Source organism: Polyodon spathula, chromosome 5, assembly GCF_017654505.1.
Source record: "Polyodon spathula isolate WHYD16114869_AA chromosome 5, ASM1765450v1, whole genome shotgun sequence".
NCBI lineage: Eukaryota > Metazoa > Chordata > Actinopteri > Acipenseriformes > Polyodontidae > Polyodon > Polyodon spathula.
Genome location: NC_054538.1, coordinates 55,223,227 through 55,245,892, shown reverse-complemented (window position 1 = coordinate 55,245,892; position 22,666 = coordinate 55,223,227). Strand labels below are relative to the sequence as shown.

General features: G+C 39.0%; 1 protein-coding gene across 5 annotated transcripts in view; it reads left to right on the top strand.

Moving 5' to 3' along the window:
* LOC121316061 (brefeldin A-inhibited guanine nucleotide-exchange protein 3-like) overlaps positions 1 to 22,666 on the top strand; it is an 83,762-nt gene that overhangs the window by 9,254 nt on the left and 51,842 nt on the right. For all 5 annotated transcript variants that reach the window (XM_041250787.1, XM_041250790.1, XM_041250786.1 and 2 more), the window contains exons 3-7: positions 5,657 to 5,738; positions 7,951 to 8,082; positions 9,548 to 9,616; positions 16,174 to 16,296; positions 22,182 to 22,227. In XM_041250787.1, coding sequence (XP_041106721.1) covers positions 5,657 to 5,738; positions 7,951 to 8,082; positions 9,548 to 9,616; positions 16,174 to 16,296; positions 22,182 to 22,227 — 452 coding nt within the window. The remainder of the gene's footprint in view (positions 1 to 5,656; positions 5,739 to 7,950; positions 8,083 to 9,547; positions 9,617 to 16,173; positions 16,297 to 22,181; positions 22,228 to 22,666) is intronic.

Genomic DNA, 22,666 nt, shown 5'->3' with positions numbered 1-22,666 from the left:
TTAAAAAGAGGCTGAAAAGACAAATTCTTTGTTCTTCTTTTGTTTGGTGTTGGTTCCTGTTCTTGTGTACCAGCATGACGATGCATGCCTGCGTGGGTGGCCAAGGAGAGTGAACCAGGAGGACCCCAGTGTGTTTAGGGTAGGGATTCATTTAGGGGAAATTGAATCCCTCCTCAATTTATTTAATTTGTGTGGGGAGGTTCCTGGAGCGGGAAAGTTAGTACCAAAGTACCAAAGTTAGTCCACTTGATGCGTTTGACAAGTGGATTAAGCAGGTTTAGTCCACTTGCTTGGACTAAAGTTAATACACTTGTTAATCCAATTGCAGTGTACCATGTTTGCATCTGAACCTGAATAGTTTTACTTTACTTTCCATTGTTAAATATCAAATGATATGGTGTTTTTACATGTTTGAGGAGATAATGTAGTAAATGAAAATGTATGCAAAGCCGGTAGAGAGGGATATCTTTTGTAAGCTGGAAGAAAGTAAGACTATGAAAGAATAGCGTCACTGGAAAGGCTGTTTCTGTCAGTGAGAGAGGCAACGCTGACGGAGGCAATGCTGCCAGTGGTGTGGGGCACTGTGCCAGCGGCAATGCTGGCAGCAACACTGGCCCCTCTGGACGTTCAGCTTGAGATGGATCCCCCTTCTTGGGCACCGGAGACAACTACCCCTCCCTTTCTTCGGCACTCGGCCGGCAGCTGCTTGAGGCCTCGAGAGCGCTGAGATGGGTGTCCCAGCTGCCCTGGGAGGGGGTGGGGGGAGATCTGTGTTTGAGAGGCCGGCACTGGGAGAGCCTTCAGGTGGCGCCATTCCTCATCTAACTCCACCTCGCGTGAAAGTAGGCTTCCTTGAAGACGGAGTCTGCCCACCGGCACGCCTCGAAGCCGTGCCCAAAGTCCCTGCTGCACTGTAAACTGCTTCTTTTGTAAATGCTGGTAGAGAAATGACTGTGCCTCAAAGATGAGGTTAGGTTTCATTAACTGAGCTTCTGTGTCTCTCTAGAGAAGACTTTGAACTCAGTAATTATGTCTGCGCTGCTGACATGCAAATTGAAGCAAATGTTGAGAATTACAAAGACTTTCTTTTTTTGATTTACTGTTAGGAATATGTCTGGCACCAAGTAGGTAAGGGGTATAAGGTCACACTATCTCCTCTTAAAATATTTTATACGTGTTGTAATGACATATTCATATATTCAAGTATGATAAAACGTGGCACACATTTTTGAAGATCAGAATCACTGTCCTAATTATACAGTATATCCGCATTAATCTGATTGGTTGGGCTAATGAGGTCATGATCTACAAATTGCAGGGAAATTGGCTACTCCATAGTAAATTAATAACATGGGCAATTTGCCTGCAGTGGAAAAACACATGCAAATGCACATTTCTTTACATGGACATTATGCTGGTAGCTTTTATGTTGGTAACGTATCTTGTTCTATGTATTAAAAGCATTACGTGGTGATACTGTTGCCAGTATACTGATTTATTTGGCTCAAAGTCAGCTTGAGGTTGTCTTTGGAATGCAGCCACTTACTCTGACCCTTGCTGTGTTGATTGCCAGGAGAAATGTATTCTTGACTGGTCTCGGTTTCCCAGTCTTGCTGACCCAAGTTAACCCCCTCAGCTTGTAACTCTTATTTTGATGCTGTTGCAGATGTCTTTCAGCAGTTTGTTTAAATTGTGTAGTTAATTTGCTACATACATTTTCATTTGTCTTTCAATTAATTACAAACAACTGTAAACGAGAAACCTTTTCCAAAGACAGCGTGACACTTATTTGCTGGCATCACATTTAATTAGTGATATTTTGCTTCCTCTGTGCTGTGTCATTATATGTGACAAATATAGGGAGCTCTCCCAGGCAGTTCTACAGAGTTTGAATGAGATGCAACAAATATAACTGTTAATTCAAATGGTTCATGTTTAAGACATAATGTTTTCAGACTTGCTTCTTTAAAAAAAAAAAAAAAAACTCCTAGTTGCCTCAAGGCTCTTGCATTTTCAGTAGTTCTACATACAATATACACACAGTCATTATTATTATTATTATCAAATTATTAGCACCCTTGATAAAGATAAGCAAAAAAGGCTGTATAAAATAAACACAGGTAATGAGCTATATTGTAATTTTCCAACATGTGGAATATATTGTTTCAGGGGAATCAACCAAAATTACACATTTCTCAAATTATAATTTAATTTCCAAAAGCACTAAGTGTCACAATTATTGGCACCCTTGTTTTCAGTACTTTGTACACCCTCCCCTTGCAAGGATAACGGCACTGAGCCTTTTTCTGTAATTTTTTATGAGATTGGAGAACACATTGGAAGGGATCTTAGACCATTCCTCCATACAGAATCTTTCCAGATCCTTCATATCCTTCAGTCTGCGCTTATGGACTGCCCTCTTCAATTCAAACCACAGGTTTTCAATGGGATTCAAGTCCGGAGACTGAGATGGTCATTTTGCAAAATGTTGATTTTGTGGTCAACTGTTTCTTTGTGGATTTTGATGTATGCTTGGGGTCATTGCCTTGCTGGAATATCCACTTGCGGCCAAGTTTCAGCCTCCTGGCAGAGGCAACCAGGTTTTTAGCTAAAGTGTCCCGGTACTTGGTAGAGTTCATGATGCCGTTGACCTTAACAGGGGCCCCAGGACCAGTGGAAGCAAAACAGACCCATAACATCAAAGATCCACCACCATATTTTACAGTAGGTATGAGGTTCTCTTCTGCATACGCATCCTTGTTTTGACGCCAAACCCACCGCTGGTGTGCGTGGCCAAAGAGCTCTATTTTCGTCTCATCTGACCATAGCACCTGGTTCCAATACAAGTGCCAATGCCGTTTAGCAAACTCCAGGTGCTTACATTTGTTGGTTGCTCTCAATAAAGGCTTTTTTTTCTGGCCTCTTCCAAATAGGCTGTTGGCATGGAGGTGGCGTCTAATTGTAGATTTGGAGACTTGGTTACCCCAAGATGCAACCAAGTTCTGTAATTCTCCAACTGTGGCCCTTGGATTCTTCTTTGCCTTCCTCACTGTGCATGGGGGCAATATGCACTTGGGTCCTCTACCAGGCAGATTTACCACTGTTCCACTGGTTTTGAACTTCTTAATTATTGCCCTAATAGTGATAAGTAGTATGTTTAGGTTTTAAACTATTTTGTACCCATTGTCTGATTTATGAAGGTCAACAAACATTTGTCTCTTTTTATTTGTGAGTTCTTTGCTTTTCTCCATGGTGATGGATGACAAATGGATTTTACATGCGTGTTACCTCGTTTTTATACCCCAGTGAAACAGGAAGCCATGGAAGGCCACAATACAGTTCCTTAAGACTGAGATGTACTTAAAGTAGAATTTTGTTTGATTTTATTTATAAGAATCAGAGAAAAAAAAAAGACTTGTTATAAATAAATGTTTTCTCTGAGCAATTGTATTAGTATAAAAGAATATAGTTTCCCCATATTTTTGAGCATAAAATATAGCTCTTACCTGTGTTGTTTATTTTTTACAGACTTTTTTGCTTATCTTTATCAAGGGTGCCAATAATTCTGGAGGTGACTGTGTGTGTGTGTGTGTGTGTGTGTGTGTGTGTGTGTGTGTGTGTGTGTGTGTGTGTGTGTATATATATATATATATAATACACATGATTTAAATTATTGTGGTATTTACATTAGCCAATTTAAAAAAGTACAAATTAAGTGTGCTTTGAGTTGTAAGCACTCATGGTCTCTATTTTCCATTTTAATTTCCTCCTTCATTATAATTATTGATGTCTTCTTTGACTTTCACTTCTTAGGAGGTTTGCTTGTCTCATACAACAGGCTGTGTGTGATTGAAGCTCAATATCATGAAATTGGTGTTGTAAAGTCTAGCTGCAACTATGCATTTGGAATGATTAATTTGTGGAAGGTGGGGTGCTCAATCTGCATAAGGATCTGTATCATTACACTGTCCAAGATGGTTATGGTTTTTCTGTCTGCCTGTGTTATTATGCAAGTATGAATGCACACAGGGTCTGCCCACTGCTGTTTCTTGTATATTTGTTGCTTCAGTGCCATTTTAACAACGCAGTAATGCACTCCAGGTAGCATCCATAATCTCAGTACTACCTGTCTTGTGACCATGTCCTGTCATCCGCAAACATAATTACAGTACAACATGGCTTCATGTTCAGTCTCTGGGGCAGTTTTCAGAGATGCCATCCAAGGCCAATATGGCTGTCCTTTTCTTTTCATGTTTTTGTTCATTTTAAGATTTTTATTTTATTGGCTTCTCAGTGTTGAGATATCGTCACATGGTTATCACATGCACTATTTTGTGTTCTTCATTAACCAGAAACACAGAACGAATCTAAAAATTTTGCAAACGGTTTAACGCCTATGTCCAGGACGCAGATGCAGCAATACCCGCCCTGCTGCCAGCAATAGTGTGACACAGCAATTCCTACGTCACCACTCTTAAATCACAAGCATTGGTGGAAGCAACACTTCTAGGATTGGTGCAGAGTCTTGCAATTTCCCAGGACTCCTGTGATGCGCCGCAAGATAAACTATAAAATGATGGAACTGCCAGTGCTTGTTTGATGGGTGATGTTTATTAACTGTTTGTAACCCTACAAGAATAAAAAAAGGCACGGCAAACTAAGATCATAAGAGAATGTGATCTTTGTTTTTTATGGTCCGAAAGAGGAGAGCGGTCAGAATGTGTGCTTGTCTGTGATATAGGGTTGCAAGACTGATGTATCCAGATAGTATGCAAATGTCATTGAATGTGACCTTTTTGAATGATTTCATAACAGATAACAAGGTATGTCAATTTGTTCACTCATAACAGTATTTAAATCATCACTTTAAAGAAGTGCCAAACAATAAACATATTGGGCCCTAAAAACAAATCTTCAGAAAGGAATTGAACCATTTGAACATTAACAGAAAAGCACAAATGTACCAGCTCTTATCCTTAATTATTTCTTCACAAAGATTTGAACAAAACATGGTGTTGTTCTAAACACTTTTTAAGCAGAAGTGGCCTCAATTGGGCAAAAGAAAGCAGAAATGTTTACCCACCCAGGGTTGCATTTTTAAATGCACAGGTTTGAATTTGTTAGGTAGAGCACTCACGTCACCTCTGATCCTGTCTCGCATCACTCTGTCTCCACCTCCATCCTTAAGGTGTGTTTTCACGGTCAGAGAAGTTGATCCAGTTTCTTTTGAAGAACTTTGAACATGCTCAAACTCATCCAATTTCTCTCAGGAAACGTAATCCAAACATCACATCCAAGTTCACTCTGATTGGTTTGCAGGTTGCAGTGACACATTCTGCTTGCTTGTTTAGGAAAGTACATTTAAAAGGACATGGTTGTCTCGAGAACCATGTTAAAGAGGGTTGCTACCAGACATGGTAAACATACAATTGCCTCAAAATGTTAAGCAACTACAACAATTTTTCCATATAGCAATGGGGTTGTATTCCAGCAGATAGGTTGCCATTTGTTTGTGGTGCATATCATTATTTTACACAACAACAACATCTTTAAGTGACAGCCCATGACGAACTCTGTACATTCCTCCCATCCCACATACTGTAAACCCCTCCATTCCCTTCCTTGTACACTCACATTGTGCTTATTTCTGATTCAGGGAGAGATGTCTGGTTCCTCTTAAGCTGGCTCTGGAGTCCAAGAATGTGAAGCTGGCCCAGAATGCCCTCACTGGAATGCAGGTGCGGTCTCCATCAGTGATGTTCACTTGCATTTTTATGGGTGTAAAAATAATGGAAGTTTTTAAGCCAGATGACAGGCAGGATTCTGACCCCTGTTGGTGGGATGAGGTTAAAAAGGGTATAAAACCTCAACTGCAGATGAGCCTAGATCTTTTGCACAGTGGTTAAGATACTCGCTTTGAGCTAGTGTTCCTGGCTTCTGGTAGTCTCAGCTCTTCTAAAGAAAATAAATAGAAAGCAATTTTAATGTTTCAGTTTGTTTAGTTTTTTTTTTTTTTTTTTTTTTTTAATTCTGGAGATCACTGATCCTTTTTTCACATCTGCTTGGTGATATAAAAAATGTTTGAGCGAGGTGAAACAAAGGATAGCGCAGGATTTATATCATGTAATGGGTAGTAGTTTGATAGGTAAATCAGAAGAGTGAAATTATTTTGAAAAAATGAATATGTGACTGGATTTGTAACTTGTAAAACCTGTCGTGTTTTTGTGAACGTCAGCCACAAAACTGGTACTCTGTGAAAGCACAGGTGTAGCCCCCTTTCAATTGATGGCACAAAAGGAATAGACAGATATTTTATAGAAAAGTAAGTAGAGATAGTTAATGTTACAATGTTAAAATATATCCAGACCGCTAGAGAAAGCTACCACGCTGTATCTGTGGAGAATGGTAGCGATATCATGCTTGCTACTATTCGATTTTTATTTTTTTGCCAAATTGACGAATAGACATTTATTTTTGGAAGAAGTTAAATGTTTTTTTCTATCTTTATTTTTCAGTTGAAGTGGGTGAAATCTACCTTTATGCTTAAAAAAAAAAAAAAAAAGACTTTATGCCATTGAGAAATGTCTCATTTAGTGAAAACCACTTTATCATATTCAACAATACATCATGCAGCAAAACCATGGTTACCAACATTCAACATTTGGTCACAACAGAGATACCTTGTATAGATCCTATGCAAATTAAAAAATGTCTCAAATAAGCTGTAGAAAACACAATATAAATGTGTATTGCACAGACTTTTATAGCATAGATTTACAAGTAAAAATAATCTGCACAGAACAAAACATTAGATAGTGGAACAAGACTAACTTGCTCTTATTATCTGGAGTCTGAGCTCCACCCCTCTCCTGCTTCAGCACAGCTGGAGTCACTGAAGGTAAGGCAGATGGGCCCACTTTGTCTTGACACTGAGACTTCAGCTGTCAGTCAGGATATTGTGTGCAATACTCATTAAGTGTTTTCCTCTTGCGCCCCATTTTCAAATCAAACTAGTAACTGTCACTGTATGTAGCAAAAGCCTACATACACCTTAACCCGCTAATTTCAAAGTAGGCGCTTTGAATGACAGGTGCTCTAGCTGGCAAATTAAACTGCACAAAAAGTGCAGGTTTGATGATTGGCAGTCATTTAAATGAATGAGATCATTCAATCAGTGCTACAGTCAATGAGATCTGTCAGAACAGGTTGAAATGACTGATGGTGAAACTACACTAGCCACTGAGTTGACTGACAGCGACCCTTAGCCATTCAGAGTGCAACGGAGATAGTACACACAGCAAGTATTAAAACCACACAGACTAGAGGTGGTTTCTAAATTACAGTTTTATCATATATGAATTTATTTCAGTCAAACTCGTAGCTTTTGGGAACTCAACATTTAACGAGCTTTACTAATTAAAATCGAAAAGAAGCAAACCTATATATGTGTGTGTATTTTTTAAATACACTCGGGAAGAGTCATTGTATAAAAAAAAAAAAAAAATGTTTTCAATTGCTTTTTTTTATTCCTATAGGGATTTAAACTCCAAGAAGCAACTCATGTATGTGAACAGGAAGAGCAGCAGAAAAGAATTAAATTCACGTTTAACATATTTCTGTGCATCTTTCATATAGGAAATTTAGATAGGGCAGAGTGAGACCACAATTACATGTGTTGGTTGTGCACCCACAATATACTTTTTCAAAGGTACTGAAAAGATAAAAATACAAATAGTATTCTGTAATGTGTCTTACCGCACACCCTGTCGTGGGTCATTGCTTACATAAACCATGCAACCTCTGGTCTTGCAGTTAGACATCTCTGAAATGCCTGGATTTCTTACAAAAATATTTAATAATGGATTCCAAGGCATCTATTAACCTACAGCAATTTTCAAAGCTGTATCTTTTATTGTTAGTACTTTTAAAATCATTGCCCTCCATCTGCAGAGGCTTCTGTCTGAAGAGAGATTCGTATCAATTGAAAGGGATGCTACGGAAAAGCAGTTGCTCAATCAGATGCTGGATGCTGTCAAAATAACCCCATCCCTTCATGAAGATTTGCAGGTCGAGGTTATGAAGGTATGACCCTCAAAGCATCAAATTGCTACTCTGTTTGGCTGCAGTGACTCGGTAAGTCTGTAAAATCTGAAAATGAGTTTACAAAGTTAACTCAAAACATCACTTTAAGTGGAGCACAGAAACCAGGACCCAGTGGGGAAACTAATTGGAGATACCAAGAACAGAGATAGACGCTTCTTTACTCATGGAGTGCTGAGTGTATGGAATGGGTTACCTAGTCATGTTGATTCTGAATCACTGGGATCCTTCATGACCCAACTTGACAAAGTTTTGAAATCAGTCAGCTTCTAGGAACTGGATGTGCATAGATGGGCCGAATGGCCTCCTCTCATTCGTACACTTTGTTATGTTCTACAATGAACTTTAAACTGGACAGTATCCAAACTGTTTCTCAGTGCTGCAAATTGAGCAGTACAGTAGCTTCCTCTCTTAGTGAGTGAGATCCATATCATGTATTAACAAGTTCTGGAAGATGCATTCAGGAATTTTTTTTGTTTTGTTTTGTTTTGTTTTTTTACAAAATATTGGAATATTCGAACAAACACTGCTTGAAATGCAGTCAGTGGCTAAAATAACCCTGCTTGTTTTGGTTCCTTTTACAGAATATATCAGTGACTGAAAGATATGTCATGTATAAGAAACCAATGCAAACATTGGTTCTGAAATAAGTAACAAACTTTCTACTATGAAGAAGAGCATTTCTCTTTTTTCATTAATAGGTAATATGATGAGGTACAAGTTTTTTAGTTTTTTTTATATACTGTAGTAAGGTACAAACTGTAGTTGTTTTTTTTTTTTTTTTTTTTCGAGCTAATTCAACATTATACATACAATAAAAAATTGAGACAAAATGCATTTTTATAATTGACCAAACACAGTTTTGAACTTCTGGAATGATTTTTAAATTTACTTTTTTGTTAATAAACACTTTCTATTCCACATATTTTGTAGACTGTGCCACTTGCTCACAATTGTATACAAACATTTTTTTTTTTTTGCACATGGTAGCAAATAACAAAACAAAGAACTTGTCAACAGCAAAGAACTGTCGGAAATGTGTGCCTCACTGTGCGGGCGCATTATCTGGACTCGGTATAAATCAGAGATACTGTCTTTTTAATAAAAGCCAGTTTTCAGCCAAAAACAGGTTCCCACCAGATTTTAGCAGCCATCCCACCCCCACCCCCTCCCCTGCCATTAGACTCTCTCCATCTCCTATCACTTACAGTGCTTGAAACTTGCATACAAACACACACTGTTTAATGTTTTTATTATATCTGGAATTATAATGCAATTTCCAATTGGAAATAAATAAATAATGTTTTTTGTTTTTATTTAACAATATATATCTTTACCCCTTTTACTACATATCCTCCCCCCCTGCTTCTCAGCAGTATTGGTTTTGTCTGCCAACACACACAAATATGTCTTCTGAATTTTCATCTCACATTCTCTTGTCTTTTAGGTTTTGTTGTGCATAACTTACTCCTCTACCTTTGAGATGAACAGGGACTCCATTTTGAAAATTGCTGAGGTAAGCACCTCCCCACATGTTTACATTATTTGGTACCAATCGGTCTGTTGACTTTTACTATAACCTGATCCCACGAGATCTGGTACTGCACTGTGTTAATAAAAGAACTTGGCTAGCTTGCCTCGTCTTCCAGGAAGTCTGTTACTGCTTTAGTGCAGAATCTTCAGGGTCAAATCATCTTACTGGCTGCAAAGCATGCCTGTCATTAGGGGAAGCAGTAGGAAAGGATTCCCTAAGGGTGGAGTGACCCAGCAAGTGTTAGATAGTCTAACAGCATGCTTTACAAAAGATTTATTTAGTGTACATTCACACATACAATGAAAATACATGGTTGCCTTAAACATGTTTCTTTCAAAACTGCACACTTGAGACATGCTGCATATTGTGAATTGATGCACATGGCCAATAAAATTTATGGCGCTATTTTATTCACTACAATTACTTTAAACTGTAGGCATATGTAGCAGGGCAGGAGAAAAGCACTGCACATAATAAAAGGGGACAGGGCAAAGCCCTGCTTGTAAAATTATTGTATTGTGATTTAAAATGTGTTGTGATTTTGTAGTCCACGGGAGGGGTGTCATGGCCAAAGGCCTAAAAACTAAATTTTCCAGAAGCCGCTAGTGCTGAATGGGGAAACGCCAAGGTGCATTTGAGGGGATGGTAAATTGAATTATTGTTAGAACAGTTGTAATTGTATGTGCACGGGTATGTAAATTAGGTTATTGTTGTATGGGTTTATGGTTAATTAAAACAAATTTAAAAGTACTGTATTATGATTTGGTATGTGTTTTTGTTTATTTAAAATGAGTGAGTCTTTTGTTATTGTTTGGCAGCCCCATCCCTGTAAACCCTGTGCAGAAGATGACCATCTCCACCTTAATGAATTAGTTAATTGATTCATTTATTGCTATTCTGGAGATGGTCGCTGGTATAAAAGCTTTCCTTGTTCGGCGTGGGTGTTCAAGAAGGAGGAGCAGGATCAGTAAAGGCTACTGCCCAGCCTGCCTACGCGTTGTGCTTGTTGTATGTGTTTGTGATTTGTTTTAGGGTTAATCTTTTACTTTGCTCTTTGAGCGTTGTTTTTGTGAAAATATTTTATTTATTTTTGTTGCAATTAAAACGGCGCACAAGAGCGTTTTCACCACAGTGCCTGTCTGTGTTGTCTGTCAGCAGTCTGGTCTGGGTACATCATCACCACGGCTACCTTCTCACAGCATAGAATTAAAGTCCCATGTGACAAGGCATAAACCTTTCTGTGTAGAATATAGACATAAAGGGGTAGATGTAAAGATACGGGCAAAGTGATTTGCGGGTGCAAAACCCCCATAATGCAGCCACTAAAAATGATGCATAAATAAAGAATAGTGTTCACAATGCAATTATGCAATGTAATGATAATTTTGCATCTGCAATTATTTGCACTGCTTCTATACTTCCATCTACCCCAAGGTCTTCTTACAAACACTGCCAGTGGGAATATTTTGTTTATTTTGTTTATTTCTGAAAATACTATATATTAATATTGTAACGCACTGGCTTTATAAAAGTCATTCTGCAGTTAAAACCAAACATTTTTTGTCAGGTTTTGATTTTACCAGGACCAGAGAAGAGGTAATATGCTTTAAATTAATGGGCTTCTGGAAGACAATCCAAAATACACATTCTAAATGTCAGTTACATAAAACTGCCTTGGATTAGATAAAACGTAGTTTGTGTGTGTGTGTGTGTCTATCTATCTATCTCTCTCTCTCTCTCTCTCTCTCTCTCTCTCTCTCTCTCTATATATATATATATATATATATATATATATATATATATATATATATATATATATATATATATATATATATACAGTACTGTGCAAAAGTTTTAGGCAGGTGTGAAAAAATGCTGTAAAGTAAGAGTGCTTTCAAAAATAGACATGCTAATAGTTTATATTAATCAATTAACAAAATGCAAAGTGAGTGAACAGAAGAAAAATCTACATCAAATCAATATTTGGTGTGACCACCCTTTGCCTTCAAAACAGTATAAATTCTTCTAGGTACACTTGCACACAGTTTTTGAAGGAACTCGACAGGTAGGTTGGCCCAAACATCTTGGAGAACTAACCACAGTTCTTCTGTGGATTTAGGCAGTCTCAGTTGCTTCTCTCTCTTCATGTAATCCCAGGCAAACTAGATGATATTGAGATCAGGGCTCTGTGGGAGCCATACCATCACTTCCAGGACTCCTTGTTCTTCTTTACGCTGAAGATAGTTCTTAATGACTTTCGCTGTATGTTTGGGGTTGTTGTCATGCTGCAGAATAAATTTAGGGCCAGTCAGATGCCTCCCTGATGGTATTGCATGATGGATAAGTATCTGCCTGTACTTCTCAGCATTGAGGAGACCATTAATTCTGACCAAACCCCCAACTCCATTTGCAGAAATGCAGCCCCAATCTTGCAAGGAACCTCCACAATGCTTCACTGTTGCCTGCAGACACTCATTCGTGTACCGCTCTCCAGCCCTTCGGCGAACAAACTGCCTTCTGCTATTTCAAATTTTGACTCATCAGTCCAGAGCAGCTGCTGCCATTTTTCTGCACCCCAGTTCCTGTATTTTCATGCATAGTTGAGTCGCTTGGCCTTGTTTCCACGTCGGAGGTATGGCTTTTTGGCCGCAAGTCTTCCATGAAGGCCACTTCTGACCAGACTTCTCTGGACAGTAGATGGGTGTACCAGGGTCCCACTGTTTTCTGCCAGTTCTGAGCTGATGGCACTGCTGGACATCTTCCAATTGCGAAGGGAAGTAAGCATGATGTGTCTTTCATCTGCTGCAGTAAGTTTCCTTTGCCGACCACTGCATCTACGGTCCTCAGCTTTGCCCGTTTCTTTGTCCTTCTTCAAAAGAGCTTGGACAGCACATCTGGAAACCCCTGTCTGCCTTGAAATTTCTCCCTGGGAGAGACCTTGCTGATGCAGTATAACTACCTTGTGTCTTGTTGCTGTGCTCAGTCTTGCCATGGTGTATGACTTATGACAGTAAACTGTCTTCAGCAACCTCACCTTGTTAGCTGAGTTTGGCTGTTCCTCACCCAGTTTTATTCCTCCTACACAGCTGTTTCTGTTTCAGTTAATGATTGTGTTTCAACCTACTTATTGAATTGATGATCATTAACACCTGTTTGGTTTAATTGTTTAATCATACACCTGACTGTATGCCTACAAAATCGCTGACTTTATGCAAGTGTACCTAGAAGAATTGATGCTATTTTGAAGGCAAAGGGTGGTCACACCAATTATGGATTTGATTTAGATTTTTCTTCTGTTCACTCAGTCTGCATTTTGTTAATTGATAAATATAAACTATTAACATGTCTATTTTTGAAAGCATTCTTACTTTACAGCATTTTTTCACACCTGCCTAAAACTTTTGCACAGTACTGTGTATATATATATATATATATATATATATATATATATATATATATATATATATATATATATATATATAATGGGGGGGGGGGGGGTGTATCTACAGAAAAACAAGATTTGAGTCTATACAGATGAACACGAATCATGAATTTCAATTTTTTTTTTTCCAATATGAGCTTTGAAATCAAGATTACTATCGAGCCAAATACCCAGATACTTATAGTTGTCAACTAATTAAAGCTTGTTGAATGGAGTCAAAATCGGATTGCAAATTTTCGATTGCCAAAGAGGAGGAGGGATTACATTAACAAAAAATCGTATCATCTGCACAGAGATATTACTTACAATATTTAATGTTGTGACCAATATTTTTAATATATAGGACAAACAATAACGAACAAAAATTGATCCTTGAGGAATACCCTTATTTAACAAACAGGATTTGACATCAGATTTGCATGTCTAACAGTTTGTGATCTATTAGTAAGATAGTTTTGAAACCATCCAGATGCTTGCAATCCAATACCAGCGCTCAGTTGAGTATTACATAATCAAATATATCAAAAGCCTTGGAGAGACATGTTGATTTCTTATCTAATACCATTTTGATGTCAGCCAAAACTTTCAATGCTGTAGTCACAGTACTGTGTCTTGACCTAAAACCAGACTGCATATTGTTTAAAATTGTTATCAATTCAAATAACGTTTCAATTGATTACAGATCAAGGATTCAATTTTTTTGCCAAAACTGACAAATTGGAAATTGGTCTGTAATTATTCAAGTCAGATGGATTTCCATCTTTTAATAGAGGAGTAACATAAACCAATTTCTAGACATTAGGTAGTCCATTGGACTCAATTGAAAGGTTAAAAATATAAGTAATAGGTTCTGCAGTAACTAGAGCAGCTGTTTTTAATAAACATGGGTCAAGGCTGTCAGGACCTGCAGGCTTCTTACAATCGATAGATTGTAGAGATTTCAAGATATCAGTAACCTGAAACAAACAGAACTGAAAACTGGAAGAGCATGGGGAGGATAGGGTATTGCTTTCTGAATTGCATAAAAGTTCAGAATTAGAGGTTTGTTCGTCAAAACTATGACCTGCTTTATAAAAATGCTCATTAAAACCGTTCAACATATACATTTTATTAGCTATTAAAATAAACTGCTGTTGGAACTTCGACACAGCGTCCTCCACTGTTGGAAATAATAGAATTCTAGCCCAGTTGACACTAAATAGATAATGTAAAAATGTCTAAAACAATGTTTAAAAAAAATACAGGGATTAGCTGTAGGAATGTTAGTGTCCTTACACATACAATATTACAGTGATCACTCAGATCATTTGAAAAAATTCCAGTTGCAACATATTTGTGTACAGAATTTGTCAACATAACATCTAATAAAGTATCACTAACAGGTTTTTTTTTATCATTACGTCTAGTTGGAGTATCTATTAATTGTCAAATTTTAATGTGATGCAGAGTTCTGTGAGTCCTTCTGATATGCCAGTCCCAGTTTAGATCACCAATTAAAATAACCTCTAAATGAGTCAGATTAGGTCAAACATCAGCTAAAGTTGACAATGTTTCGCTGACTGCAGAAGGAGGCCTATAACAACCTATAACAATTAAAGGAATATTAGAAACCCTAAGCTGTACAGCTAGAAATTCAAATTGACGAGGCTCAGATTGTGAAGTTAATATTGTAGCATGGAATTTATCAGTTATGTATATAGCAACACCTCCCCCTCACCCCTTACAATAAGTTCTATAAATATTATAGCCATTACTATGGGTCCTATTCACAAAGCTCATGGAAATAGAAATGGCTATGGAAATATGTCACACCTTACAATTTTACTTCTCCATTTGTTATGAAACATGACATATTTAGCACAAGTTATCAAGAGTATCAGAATCTGTAGATATGTGGAGATGGCCTTCTAGTCATCCATTTGTATGTCATACATTTTTAGCATTTCATTCACATTAAGCAGGTGTCTCATATTTGCCCAAAGTTTAGCACCACACAACCCTACGATATGTGCACCATATAAAAGAAGAGCTTAATTTACAGTGTACTATTTGAGTTTGTGATTTGGGTGTTTGTTACATGTTTTTTGGGGGGTTTTTTGCCTGTCACATTGTTTGTTTTTCATCCCACCCCCTGTGTTTTTCTAGCTGTGCCTGGCATGTCATATTCCTGGATCCCCCCTGAATGCATGAAATGATAAAGATTTCCATTACCCAGATCCTAAGCTCCCTGTGCCATCGTGTCTTTGGTGCTAATCCAAAGACCTCTATCTCCCACATGGTGTTCTCATTGACTATTTAAAATGTCTGACTCAGACTGCGTGGGAAGCATGTAGGGTTGGTGCAGTGAGCAAGGCTGGCTCTGCATGATGACTAATCCCCATTTTCAATCGATGTAAAAATGACAAGCCGCATCCTTGCTTGAGTTGAAACCCACAGATTCTGGTCATTTATCTCCATGGCACCCACAGCCAAGCTGGCAAATGCCATGGCTGTATTGAGCATGCCCTTTGTACTTTATCAAATAACACCTGAAAAGGCAGTTATAGGTTTTTAAAAATGAATTTCATGAATAATAGAGGAAAATATTGGCCACCACTGTAATGTACATGTGTTGAAAATATTTAAGTACAGCAAAGTACCACCACAACAGGCTTTTATCTTAAATAATGAAGGAATTAATGCAGTTAGGCTGGGGGAATACCCTTTGAGACCTCAAAATGTGAAGAAAACATTTACTTTATCACAACGCGTCACCTAAAAGCTACATTAGTCCCAAGATTTGAATTGAATTGTGATGATTATGAATAAATGAATGATTTAAGCTTGATACTTCATATTTAGTATTTTCATTCTCACACAACTATCCCTGCCATGTCCTTCTAGGACATGTTTTTTTATAGATGCATAGCGTGGAACTATTTCTGAGTGCAAAACAGCTACCTAATTATTATTGCAAGCGTTCCTCTAATTGAGTAATGACCCAGGGATGCAAAATATCAAAACAAATTGTTGCAGTGTCTCGGGTCAGAAAAGCTCCGGACTGCTAACTGTGATCTAGTGTTGATTTACAACCATCTGTCTTGTTGTTTTACACCAGGTTTGCACTGAGACGTACACATCAAGCTGTCACCAGCGCAGCATAAACACTGCTGTGCGGGCCACGCTCAGCCAAATGTTGAGCGACTTGACTCTTCAGTTGTGTCAAAGGCAGGAGAACACGGTAAGACTTGCAGCCACTGCATATAAGCTAACTGTGTTATGTTGATTTGTCTGCGTGCCACATATCCGTGCACTACACCACTGTGATAGGGAAACGTGACCTTTCTTTTTGTCAGTGGTTGCTAGCAAGATGCCCTCTGTTGTCAAGTTTGACTGTTTGTATGGGATAGTATTCAACATAAAACTTTTAAAGAAATGTAGGCTCATTTTTCATATTTTAAACCTAAATGCAACCAACCAAAGTAGGATAGAACTGGGAAGCGTGAAAAACTTTGAAGCCTTCTTCCTGCAAGGCAGTAACACTGAGTTGTGGTATTCCTGTTAATTTTATCTCAGTTTATTATCTGGTTACCAAGGAACTGAACATCTGCTGCTGCTTAAGACAGGTGACTGCCTATTCAAAGGGACCACTGTCATTTGCTTCAGTTGGAGGGGGTGTATATTTTCATGGGGTTTACTGGTTGGTAAAAGCATATTATAAGGACTACATTTGCTGTATTCATTTGCTGACACAACACTATACATTTGAGGATAAACTCTACATACTGTAAACACTCCTGTGTTGTGGTGTTTTGAAAGCACGCGCTTCAGTCAGAGTAAGTACTATCTCCTGAGCTAAACACACCTGTTCCGATAAGCCAGTAAATCCCAGAAAATCTAGGTATTTCTTCAAATAATAGTAAAGGACACAGATGTCTTTTTTTTTTACTGACCAAAGCAAACATAATTCTACCACCATGTCTAACAAAACTTACAGCGATTTATGTTTGTGTGGTTACTTTTAATAATAATAATCAATAACTATTTGTTATATGTTAGTTAAATAAAATTAGCTAAATATACCTACCAAAACCAAGTGAACATACATTTGCCAGGTAGGTGCTAATTTCAAGCTCTCCATAAGTATACTGTAAAATGGCTACATTTGCCAGTCTCTGGATTAGGTCTTTCATTCCACAAGGGCATAGATGCCTATTCCCTACAAGCTCCTTTTTAAAGGGCATGAGAATGTTGTGCAAAGCCTTGGTTAGTACATATTTCTAAACCTGGTTGTATTGCATTAAAAAAGCATGTTTCAAGCCATGCATATATCTGTAATCTGTTGTGTCTTCCATGATAAATGCTGGTTTTAGAACCAGAGAAAGGCCTCATTGAAAGCTGGTTGGTGAATGAAATGCCCATAAGCACTTTATGCCTTTTTTTCTATTACTGAAACAAGCTGCTTTTCCTAAAGACTGGCATGCTTTGCAGAAAGAGCTTCATTCATCTATATCTGTAAGATAGCAATCAGCTGAATTAACAAAGGAAGTACAGGTGTGACCGACCTAACTAAAAGAAAGGAATGAAAGCTGGTAACTGTTTGTTTTTTTAGTTTATTAGATCAGAATGAATGCTTGCTGTCATAAGAACCTCTTTCAAAACTAAAATGGCAAAACCTGCAATATGTGCTCATATACTGCAATGCACTGCAGGGAAATCTGATGGAATTATTACATTAGCTGTAAAAGATGACATATAATTATGTTGAGTTTTGAGCGTCGATATTCTCCTGTGTAATACACTGGACCTTGGGAAACCCTATTGAATTTTAAATTAAATTAGTGTGTCTTGACACACTCAGGTGAACTTGAATAATCATTGCACTCCATTTTTTGCTTTATTAAAGACAACTAGCTTATGTAGATAAAAAAAAAAGGTATTTATTAAGCTCCTCTGTGAGCAGGCACAACAACAAACACGCAGGTGTGGTTGTTTGTTAATCCTTTATTGGGCTTTTGGTTTCAGGTTAAAACTGGGAACAAACTGTTACTTTTCACAAACCCATTGGTACTTTTGACACTGGGAGAATTCTCTTCCTTTCCCTAAGCCTCATTTCCACCCCACTGTAAAGCAGGATAAAAACAAGACCCTGTAGAAGTTATGAATATAATGTGTTTTACCTGTACGACCTAGTTTATCACAGGAGAGCTTACTGGCAAGAAACAAAAATGTTTAACACCAACTGGAGGCCTCTGTCCATCTGTACAGCACACCTACTTTTTTACTTTTTTTTTTTTTTTAATTTAATCTAGTGAACCACTTATCCAATTTGCATAACACTTGGTTACAACTTTTCATCACTGAGAATATCTGAGAAAGGGGTTATATTGTATAATGTCTGTACATACAGTAAATGTAGATCACAGTGGCCTACTTTGTCATGCTACTGAGAGCTCTTATTATGCATTTTGTGTTTGGGGGTTGTGTCATTGGACTGCTTCGATTTGTCTGAAGCCCATGCCAGTGAAGTTGTTTGTTTTCTTAGAAACTGAGAACACATTTCTGGAAATATTTATGGTCCTCCTTAAAGCATTCCCTGTGAGAGTTACATGAGCATACAGAGCTCAAAATGGGTACAATATATTTAATTTCATGCCCATCCATGTTGTAAGCAAAATTTTGGAGTCACTAAGAAGTACCCATCGGAGCATAGCAGTACTGGTAAATGCTTCTTGCCTCTAATCACTATTTCATACAACTCCTTTTTAGCCACAGTAGATGCAGTGGTGTAGCTATAAACTACCAATCAGAGAATGTATGCTTGGGCACATAGAAATAATTGCTCCAATAATGCCTACAGAACAATAACGAGTCACCATTGCTTGGAGGACAGAGAAACTGCTGTGTGCTGGTCTGTGCAATGCAATTGATTACATCACAACAAAAGGCCTCTTTAGTTACCTCAGGCACTTTATCTTATTCCAATCTCAAGTAGTTACTCACTACTTGACACCAATGTATAGCAAATGCAAGATATCACGGCAGGAGTCCATTTGAATTCTAGAATGCCTTTTCCTCCTGAGAACCAGTGGTCTGTAGCACTGATACTCAAAGTTATTGAGTATCATGGGATGCATGGAAGGAACGTTAGGTTATTACCATAACCCTGGTTCCCTGAAAAGAATGACAACCATTATCGAATGGGAAGAGCCTCTCTGACCGTCAATCACTGAGCATATATAAAAAAGCTGCCCTGTCGGGGCCCTGCTGTGAGAACGAACATATCACCATTTTCTTTCAAAATCAGAGGTCAGCTGGGGACAATACCTTGAAGGGTAATGGTTGTCATTCTCTTTCAGGGAACCAGGGTTATGGTAATAACCTAACATTCCCTTTGAATTGAATGACAACCATTACCAAATGGGAAGCTGTACCAAAGCTGTCGTGGCTCCAGATTACCGACAGTACAGCCTCATGGCGATAGCCACAGAGCCCTCATGATGCCTAAGGGCATGCCACCTGCAACATCCTAGAGCCCAGAGAGGGCCTCGTTCGGTTTGCAACATCAAGGCGGTAAAAACGTTCAAATGTCTGACTACCTGTCCATGTAGCAGCATTGCAAAGCTCATCCAAGGAGCTGCCATTAAAGAGAGCCCATGAAGTCGCTTGTCCCCTGGTAGAATGGGCCGTAAATGTTCCCCGGCATGGGGGAGTCCGTATGGCATCTGCCACCCAGTGCAATAGACGTCGATAGGGCTTGACCTCTCGAGTGGGACCCATAGCAGACAAACAGCTGGTTGGACTGTCTTCTGTTGAAGGAGAATCGTGCATGCTGGTTCGACGGTGGTCAGAGTACACCCTTGAAGTGTGGCGGGCCTAAGCAGAATTGCAGAGCATAACAGTGTCTCATTGTCGATAGCACCTAGGAGTCCTGGGTGCAGCCTTGCCACGGGTCGTGTCCAGTGGTCAGTCCGGTTGTGATAGGGGAAGGTGGCAGCCGGAGCCCATCAGGGGCAGACACCCTTGGGCTTGGGAGTGGGCATGTGTTTCTTAGACCCTGGCCTCAGTCTCCAGCCAGAGAACCAGTTACCCCTGGCCGGCGGTGGTCCCTTACCGCGTGCTCTTCCTCTGCCTGCTTGTATGGTCTGTGGTGGAGGGCTGCGTTCAGGCCCAGTTGCCCCTGCAGGCTGGGAAGGCCACCTAGGGCTGAGGCGGTAGGCAGGAAGGCGCAAGAATTTCGAAGCGACCTCTATGCCCTTGTGGGACCTCTCAAGGCTCACATCAGTGGTCGCTGCGAATTGGGAGTCTGCCCCAACGGTGTAATAGTGAGGCAAGCATCTAAGAGTTCAGTTTGCCACCTTCTTGGTCTCCACGACCTTGGCCTGGGTTAGCCAGAGATGTCGGCTAGCAGCCACCAGTGCCGCTAGAGACCTGCCTGATGCCTGACCCAACTTCCCTATTCAGTCAGTCATTGCCCCCGTCACCGCATGAAGCTCTCCCACATCCATCTCAGTTGCCCGTTCCTGCAGCCTCGCTGCTAGCTGCGACTGGTAAAGCACTGGTATGGCCATTGCATTTGCCGCTCGGACTGATAACGCTGCTGACGCATATGCTTTTTTGAGCATGGCATCAGTAGTTCTGCATAGCTTGCACCGGCAAGTGAGGTCTTTGTCCCCTCTGGTGAAGGTGGATCTTTGCACCAGCACCGTGATAGTGTCCCAGATAGGAGGGAAGGTGCCTAGGCCAGCTTCGTTGGCTCCTGCGGTGTGTAGCAGGGACTCTGCTGTTCTGGAGCCTGAGGAAGCAGACATCGGGTTGCTCCAAGATGAGCGAACCAGCTCCAGGAAGTCCTGGCACAAAGGGGGGGCTTGTTGTGGGTGCCCTTTCAACTTGATAGGGAACCGACCTGTATGTCAGACTTAAATTTTTTCACAAGGTGGATGCAAGGAATAGGGATCTAATGGTGGTATAGACTCTCAAGTCTAGTAGGGAAAGCACATAACTGACTTCTTGTTCCAGCACTTGTACCTATAACTATATGGTTCATTATCAAGCAAGCACAGCCATTTCTCTGGCTTTTATAAAATCTTGACATTGACGATTTTATCCACTCAAAACACTTTTATCTATCGCTTATACCATGGGAATTCTATGTTAATTCCCACTGCGTTTGGTATTTGTTTAATTGGCGATTAGAAAGAGATTATAAACTCTCATATCAATTACATCAGTTAATGCATTTATAGTGATTTTGTATTGTATTTCATAAAATGTGCAGTTTTGTGTTATGTAATAACGATTAATCAGAATAATGCAGTTAAGCATTAATCTAGCAGTTATCTAAAGGTAGTGATCGCTGTGGAGGATATTAATGCTATTATAAACTGTGTATGGAGATGTTTTTACCAAATGTGTTTTTAGGTTATATTTAGGCATCATGAAATGTATGGAAAAGTGACTTTCCAGTTAGCTTTAGAGGGCATCTATTATATGATAATGACGATGCTACTCTGATTATCTGAAGCTGTCCATGTTTATACTTCTTAATAAAGTTTTGTCTACAGCAGTAAAATCATTTGTCTCAGGGTAATTATACACTCTTTAAGGGTGCCTAAGTATTGAATAATGAATATACTCCCTTCCCATTACAAGTTTATCTGTGAAAGGTTTATCAGGTTTAACAGTTGTACCTCACTGATGTATTATTAAGGCAAGTATTAATTACATAATAACCAACAATCAGTGAAGGTATTGCACTGCTGATAAATATTGTATTACAGTAACTGCTGCATGTGATAAATGTTTGATTAATAAAGCATCACTACTACCAGTAGACTAGAAAACCGGTAGGCTGATGCAGTTGAACCTCAGAGGCTTGAAAATAATAAGGTCTCAGCATACCGGGTCTTGTTTTGAAGCAATGGCAACCATTATGAAAAAAATGTAACAGTATAAAACTAGCAAGACAGTGCTCATGGCAACACATTCAATGCTTTCTCTTGTTTAACAGTTTTTATTAGCAGTTGCTTTTTTCATTCCGATGAGCTCTCCTTTTTCTCAGTAAACAGTGAGGTGATGACGACAATGTACTGTTCAGCTAACCTTTTTCTTATTGTAATGCTGCAGACAGCAGATGGGCAGGAAGAGTCATTACCAGCGTGTCAGCAGAAAGGTACCCTTTTATTTCATGTCCTTGTTTTTAAAGTGAGGATTTGTCAGCTCGGTAGTGCCTAGCTGTGCATTTTAAATGGCTTAACCAGGAGTTTGTTGATACAGACTGGTAAAAACAGGCACTGAGAAAGTGGCTGTGTTGTAGTAATTATCACAAAATAAATATTGTAGAGAAGTGATAAGCCATAAAAAAACGAACTATATTGAGTAAAACCCGTTGTGGCTGACCTTGATAATAATGTGTTATTGTGATGAATCTGTTAAAGTTGTCGTGTCTTATTCGCATTTCAGTTATGCAGACGTTTCAACTAAAAAAGTTAAAACACCATTTAGAAAAGATGGCCATCCCATTTTGCCATTTGCTATAGAGCTGACACATTCTTTGAATATGCCAGTTAATCCTACTGCTGTAACTGGGTCATTGCATAAGCATGGTAAGT